Here is a 7,500-nt window from a genome sequence, read left to right on the forward strand (position 1 = left end):
GAGAGAGAGGAAAGGAGGGTGCTCCTGTGTGTGGAGGGAGGTCCCAGCGGGGATGGGGGGGGGGGGGGGGGGGGGGGTCCAGGCGGAATAGGAGAGTTTGGGGTGAGGGTTCTGCCTCAGTGGCATCTCTGTGGTGTTTGGCAGTGAGGCTTGGGGCTGGGATGGGATGAGACGAGACGGGATGGGGGCCTGCAGCTCTGGGGGTCCTGGGTCCATGCCTCCTCCCTCCCTCTGTAAGGAATTCCTTCTGGGCTTGTGTGTGTGTGTGTGTGTGTGTTTATTTTGAAGTCACCTCCCCTCCCCTCCCACATCGGCATGTGATGACAGACTAGCTAAACCCAGCTATGGAGAGAGAGATGAGAGGGAACTGTGGAAGCAAACACACAAACACACACACACAAACACACACACAAACACACACAGGGACACGCTTACACACACACACACACACAGGAGCGCAAATGCGTGCAGACACACATGCACAGGCAGATACAGACGCACTGGAATGCACACACACACATATTAACACACAGTGGCATAAACCAAACCCAGTCTGTGGGATATACAGATACAAGTAGCAGTCTCTGAGTTTGATTCCTCATGTCTGTGCGTGGATATGATCGCTCATGCCTGTGCAGCTTTGTGTGGGAGTTTGGAGAACATTTATTCCATATAGTTGGCCTGGTCCCTTCTCCCAAGTCAGTCCTCCACGCCCCAGCGACGGCCTCCACGCCTAACCGTGACCCTCGGGGGGGACGGGTCAGATTGTAGTTCCAGTAAGGCCACAGCAGGGGTCGGTCACCCAGCGTGAGGGCGTCACATAAGTCTCTCTCTCCGCTGTCACCCTGGCAACCGTTGACTACGGTGAGCTGAGGCAGTGGTCAGGGGCGGGGCTAGAGGCTGGGGCGTTCGCGGGTGGTGTCGTAGGAGCGCACTACCTGGGACTGGGACACCACCCCATGCTCCTCCTGAGAGAAGGCATAGCCATCTGGAGAGAGAAAGAGAGAGAAAGAGGGGATATTACATTTTAAGACCTGTATTTAAGCAGAATGTTGCAACATATGGGGTGGCGTGTTCGGAAAGGACACTCACGTGACACGGTCTGCTGTACCGAGTTGGAGCGTCCTACGCTTGAAGGCGCTTTCCTAAAGACTCTTGTCAGCAGATGGGCCCGTTCGTTTAGACTGCAGGGAAAAGGAGAGAAAGGTTACTCCACCATCATGAGACATATCCACTCAGTGATAGGTAATTAAATCCAAGAATCTACACTACTGACAATACTAAAACAACACCATCACTTCTGTGAAATCTACTTATCAGTCTACATATTTATGAATGCCCGTGTTTCTTTCCATCCTTTCAGTTACGACCAATGACAAGTCTGACAGCTTGGATAGGTTTTTTCCTATATCAATCAACTGTTTTGGAGATCAGTGATCATGAAGTAAAAGTAGGAATTATCGTCATGTAATGCCTGAAACCATTCACAGATTGAGGGCAGCAGGGTGATTAGGGAGACTGTCCTTCAACCAGAAGGCCCGGGTTTAATCTCAACAGCAATCATCCACTTTGCTGAAGTGTCCTTGAGCAGGACACTGAAGGATGCAAGCAAAAAGAGAATTTGCCAGGGATCAATTGAGTTTCACAATGATCACTTAGCTGCCAAAACCTGAATGGGTTTAAGCCAAGTAACTGGCAGGGGTTGATTTGAGACCAAGTGCTTCTAAAATTCAGGGTAATCCAATAGTAAGTCATGGCCTCGCTGCAGGCTAACAGGACAGCCACAGTAAACTGCTCCTCACCCCCCTCCCCTCCTCTCCTCTCCTCTCCTTCCCCCCGTTCCAAGAAGAAGACTGGACCCTCTGTTCTAAGACCACACGCCGTCACGGCTCCTCTCCTCCCGTGACCAAAAATAACTAAGCCCATTCCAGATTGCACACAAATGCATGCATGCACACAAACGCATGCACACACACACACTCACTTATTTAGTCCATAGCCTTCCTCTCTCCAGTCTCATCATCGTCATCATAGCCACTTATGGCTACCATTAGCCATTAGACATAGACGATGGATGCAAATGTCAGGATACCTGAATTACTAACTGCTGTGAGAGGAAGTTTGCTGAATCCATAGATAGAGGGATTCTTTTCCTAGATTTTGCTAACGAGGCATTAAATCACACAATAGGGGTTTCCCTGGCGCCTTGGCAGGGGTTCTGATACGATCCACAGAGCGGTTATGGACTAGGGCCAGCCTTCCCAAGGTTACAATTTGGAGCAAGCAGTTAGGAAATTCTCCCTACGTGACCGCTGGGAACCTTCACTGGTGTGTTTGTCCAAAAGAAAAAAAAACACTGAAAAAGGGCTCTGAAGTGTCTTCGGCCAAAGAAAATGACGTCTGTTAAATGGATGACAGGGCCAAGTGAATGAAAGAAGGATGAATAGTTGCTGGACAAATAAATAAAATGCAGACACATGAGTATGATTGAAGTTGTGCTTTCCCTACTGTGGTGTCTCTTTCTGGCAACCTTGCTCCAAATGGTCCAAGGATGCGCCACATCCGAACTCTTCCCTAGAGACACTCCCTGTGCTCTACCTTTCCCATGCCTTCCCCAGGACCTCCTATCCCTACGAACTACAAACACAGATGTGCTCTCTTCCATTTCGCTCCATTCTCTCTGCCCACCTCCACTTTATTTCTCATATTCTGAATGGAGAGGACCCAAGGATCCACGCCTGCTTCCCCAGCTCTGTAAGCAGGGTCAGCCCAGGAGAGGGTCCTCGCCTTAGGGGTCAGGAGGAGCAGTATGTCATCCCACTTCCCCCTCCCACCCTGAAAACAAACCTTGGACCTCCCCAGCTTGGACCAACACCAAAACTGCTCGAGGAAAGCAGCCCGTTTCTGTGACCTCTGCTTTCTTTACAGTAAGTCCCCCAGAACAACTTCTTGTACTTCATACCTACAAATGCTCAAACCTCTGCAATCTTTAATACACATCTTATAACTCACAAAATTTCCCCCTACACTAAACAATGTAATTAGTTCCAACACAGCTCTACTGACACCACGCACAAGGCTAATCTGAGTCTACATCACAGCCACGGGAGCTACAGAAAACACAGTAAACACACCAGGTCTGTACAGCAGTTCAAATTGGTCCACCTGTGAGAAGCGGTCCAAAAATGAAGAGATGGGGAAACGGATAAATAGAGATGAGGAGAGAAATAGCAAGTATAAAAACGATAATGAAGACAGAGGGGGGCGAGTGAGTAAGAGAGAGAGAAAGAGAGAGAGAGAGAGGGGAACCTAGTTCATGGAAAACAAACGAGGGTCACTCCAAAGCAGCTTGCAGTGGGGCACACAGGTCATTTGAGGTCAGAGTTCACACAGTCGGACAGGTCAAACCCAGGCGCTACCTGTGTGAGCGTGTGTGAGCCTTGGCTCTATGGGACCTCAGCCTTGGCTTCGGTCCTGCGGACGGTGCCAGCAGGGAGTTAGAAATGCCATGATTATGTCTTTATTTCACTCACACAGAACCATATCCATATATACTTATTATACTGAATCTACATAAAGTGATACTACAAATAATAATGGATCATTCTACAAAAAGTGTATGCACTCATGGTACTATAGTGCGCCTTGGATCAAAGCATCCAACAGCAAAGTGTTTTATGTTGTATGCTATCATACATTGAATTAACAACACTAATCCCCATGGTATAAGGTGGGAACAGTGTGATATGAATAAAATAAATGTAACAGAAGTAAAGGCGAGGGTAACGGTCAAATAAATCCTACAACATACCAATCCACCAGAATAAATGAGCACTCTGATCAATGACGTGATGAAACGTGATGAATGCAGGTGAGATCCCAGGATGCTTTGCAGCGCACTGCACATACCTGCGGCCACTGGCATCTCTGAGTACAGGTGCCCCCGGGTCGACGGCGCGCGCCTCCAACTCCTGCACCTCCTCCAGAAGAGACTTCCTCACAGTGCGACGCCCGCTGCAGCACAGAAGTAAGTTGATCATGAAGGAAAGTATGAGTGTTTTGGTTTGCAGACATGTATGATTCATAACAGAAAGTATGTTAAGTGCTGACATGCGCTCACTATGGGTTCATGTGTATGCTTCGGTGAAGTCAAAATAGCCTCTGTATGGATTTCACATGTATTTGTACTAAATGCGTTCTACTCACGCGTTCCAAGCGAAGTCTTTGAGTAAACAAGCAGCAGGCACCAGGATCAGGCCCAGCCAGAAGTGCCAGCACTGCATCACCCTGCCAGCCTGCAAAGACAACACACAGGTTTCATTTATTTTGCTCATATATTAATTCAAATTGACTATTAAGTCATTTTTTTCTGTTTGAACTGCAGTGCAACTTGCACAGAAAAACACCAGAGGCAGAGAGGAATCTGAGACGCAACGCATTCAAAGCTTAAAGCCATAAAAAGTGTGTAGAATCAGTATGAGCCAAATCTGCATACCCATAATGTTAGCCAATGGCTTTCTCACACACAGTATCTTCACCACACACTGAATTTAACACATCATTCCCGTGACTAATACTATACTCCTGTGATGCTATGGCAGACAAGTAAGATAAAAACGCCCCGTTGACTAACAACAGCTCCCCCCTATCTGGCTCTCTGGTCCAGCTGCAGTCGGGCTCATTGACCTTTGACCCTCATCCTCCCTCTGTCTCCAGGGGTTAATCACATACCTAACTACTGTCTCAATCTGTCTGTCTGTCTCTTACTCTACATATCTCTTTCTTCCTGCCTCCCTCGCTCTCTCCCTCCAACATTACTCTTTCACAATGTCTTCTCATTATGAGTGGCTATATCATCCATTGCTTGTCCCTGCCTGTTACTGTAAATCCCTCCATTTTTCATTTATTACCCAACATTTGCCCTTTGCTTATCTGTAAGCCAAGAGTTAGCACTATGGCATTTCATAAGCTTAAGTCTTTGTCTCGGGGCGTGAATCATGCAGTAAATAGTCGTAAACACTTTATGCGCCGTGACGGCCATAACTTCCGCTACTTTATTGCCTTTATCATGTGTTTCCTGTGTCCCAGGTCCAGAGCTGTGGTCCAGAGATAGAGATAGTTTGGGTCTCAGAGGCAGAGGCCCCAAAGAAATCTCTAAACTGAATCGGAAAACCATTAGGGAATATTCCCCCACGACAGCTGGAATCACAGCCAAGGAACAGACGATCAGACTACACTCACACACACTCTCTGTCTGTGACAAACACCTACACACAGAGGCAGGCTGTTCACTTCTACAGCATGGGACATACAGTATATCATATAGTCTATATGCACCGTGTAAGGATGGAGGCATGCTTAATAAAGGTATTTTCTGCTTTGTTGTATCCATGGAAACCACTGTACAAACAGCACAAATCACACAGAGCTAGACCCACATACTGCATTGATTTCACATGCACAAACTCACACACAGTTATTCGGAGCAAAAATATACAGCCTTGCTAGTGACACACAGTTTGTCTTTTTCATCCCCTGTTCCCCGTGGACAGATGGAAATATAGATAGGGGGAGCGAGGGAAATGGGAGAGGTAATAGGGTAGTTAGGGGGGGACGATGGAGGGTTTGGGGGCGGGTAAGGGGGGGCTGAGTGTCTCTGACCATTCCCCAGTTGGACCTAGCAGCTGCAGAGTTATTTGACCGCATTCCTGATTTCTGACACAAATTGAATTAATGGGCTGAGGAGAGTTGAGACGGCCCCGCTCCCTTCCCCTCCCAAGACTCGCTACCCTCACAGTGGGGTACACCACCTCAACCCCCCCCCCCCCCCCCCCCCCCTTTCCAAACCTCTAAAATGGGACCCTCAATCAAGGGGTTCTACGTACACCCTTCTCACCCCCACCGGACTCTCATCACCCCCCACAGCAGCCCACCCTCTTGAGTCAACACCTCCAGAGTGGCCCGTAAAAGCCCGGGGCTCGGGTGACGCGCAGCAGGTGCGGGCAGCCTGGAGAGAGGGGCTGGCGGGGCATAAATCTCCCCCCGGGGCTCCACCCGTGCTGACATGGAACACCCAAGAGGAGAGTCACACAGGCGCCATGTATTGGCAACTAGGGAGGGAGGGGCGGGTGATGGAGACCGGAGAATAGAGATGTGGAGGGGTGGAGGGGGGGGGGGGGTATTTTATCCCCTCTCGCCCCCTGTTCCTGAAATGAGTGACACATGTTTATGGAGAGGCGACTTGCCTGGCCCAGCATGTCGGGGGCGATGGGGATGGTGGGCCAGATGGCTGAGTAGACAGCGAAGAAGACCATCCAGAGCGCCATGCTGCCCCATACCGCCAGGTGGGAAAACTACAGCAGAGAGAGAGGGACAGAAAGAGGAGGGAGGACGAGGGCAGAGAAAAAGGAGAAAAAAGTCACAGGAGAGGATGGAGATGAAGAGAGAAAAGAGAGGTCAAATAGTTTACACATAACCCGTCCGAATATAGACAACCTTGTCCCTGAGACTCCCTCCCTCCTCGCCTGTCTTCGTCCCTCTCTCTGTGATCCGCTGTAAGGGGACACTGTGTGAATTCCCGTGGGACCCTGCTTCATTACTGCGAGGCCGCTGTGTGGACAGCTGAACGGACGGGGGGTGTCAGCGCCCCTCTGTCCCCCCCCCCCCCACCCTATCCAACAGTGGGCATACCATCTTCTCAAACTCAACATCCGCCTCTGCTGTACTCTGATAGCTGTCAATCAAGAGCCATCCCTATCTTGCTGCATAAAACTGGAGGCTCTAGCATGACTACTGAGATTATAAAAAGGTGGAGAGCATGGAGGGATATACTGGGTCTTAGGTTACTGTAGGCTTGGGGACTGAATGTATGTGTGGATGTTCATACCAGTGGAACTTTCCATTGAAACCAATGCAAATAAAATTCTGACAGGGAAGGTGGCGGCTCTGCTACACAGTATAACCAACTCACTGGTGAGGAAAACACTAGTTTGTATACTACATGTGGCACAGAGTGTGAGAGTGTGTCATTGTTCTTACCCTGGTCCAAGCGGTGGTCTCCATTCCGGCTTTCAGACATACTGTAACTACCACATACTACACACACACACACACACAGAAGGGGGGGGGGGGGGACAGAAAAAACAAAGAAACAGGGTTAGTTCACCGGCGACTCCGGAGATAATAAACATCATTAATGATATACTGTAAACTCAACAATGTCTGTTAAATCACTCAGGACCCCCACAGCCCTCTGCAATCCAAACACACACACATACACAGACACACATACACACACACACACAAGCAACACCAACAAATAAACACTGCCGACATACGCGTAGGATAAGTGTAGGGAGCAGAATAACAGAGAGAGTGTAAGATGGAGAATGAATGGAGAGAAGAGGTGGAGGAGTGTAGAGCGGAGACAGACTGGCTAGACTCGACTAGATTGACCGGAGACCCGTAACGGCTCTGAGGAAGCAGCGTCATGTTGGTGTG

General features: G+C 49.1%; 2 protein-coding genes across 5 annotated transcripts in view; both read right to left on the bottom strand.

The window, feature by feature from the left end:
• The window catches only part of LOC144543508 (phospholipid-transporting ATPase IB-like), a 19,441-nt gene extending 19,225 nt beyond the window's left edge, over nucleotides 1-216 (bottom strand). Inside the window, exon 1 of the mRNA XM_078291536.1 lies at nucleotides 85-216. Within this exon, the coding sequence (XP_078147662.1) occupies nucleotides 85-216 (132 nt within the window). The remainder of the gene's footprint in view (nucleotides 1-84) is intronic.
• Nucleotides 37-7,500, bottom strand: part of LOC139923047 (phospholipid-transporting ATPase IB) — a 40,684-nt gene continuing 33,220 nt past the window's right edge. For all 4 annotated transcript variants that reach the window (XM_071913737.2, XM_071913734.2, XM_071913738.2 and 1 more), the window contains 6 exons: nucleotides 7,039-7,095; nucleotides 6,246-6,353; nucleotides 4,207-4,295; nucleotides 3,910-4,014; nucleotides 1,093-1,184; nucleotides 37-988 (listed from right to left, as the gene is read on the bottom strand). In XM_071913737.2, coding sequence (XP_071769838.1) covers nucleotides 894-988; nucleotides 1,093-1,184; nucleotides 3,910-4,014; nucleotides 4,207-4,295; nucleotides 6,246-6,353; nucleotides 7,039-7,095 — 546 coding nt within the window. In that variant the 3' untranslated portion in view covers nucleotides 37-893. The remainder of the gene's footprint in view (nucleotides 989-1,092; nucleotides 1,185-3,909; nucleotides 4,015-4,206; nucleotides 4,296-6,245; nucleotides 6,354-7,038; nucleotides 7,096-7,500) is intronic.

The sequence above is a fragment of the Centroberyx gerrardi genome, chromosome 22 (assembly GCF_048128805.1).
Source record: "Centroberyx gerrardi isolate f3 chromosome 22, fCenGer3.hap1.cur.20231027, whole genome shotgun sequence".
Classification (NCBI taxonomy): Eukaryota; Metazoa; Chordata; class Actinopteri; order Beryciformes; family Berycidae; genus Centroberyx; species Centroberyx gerrardi.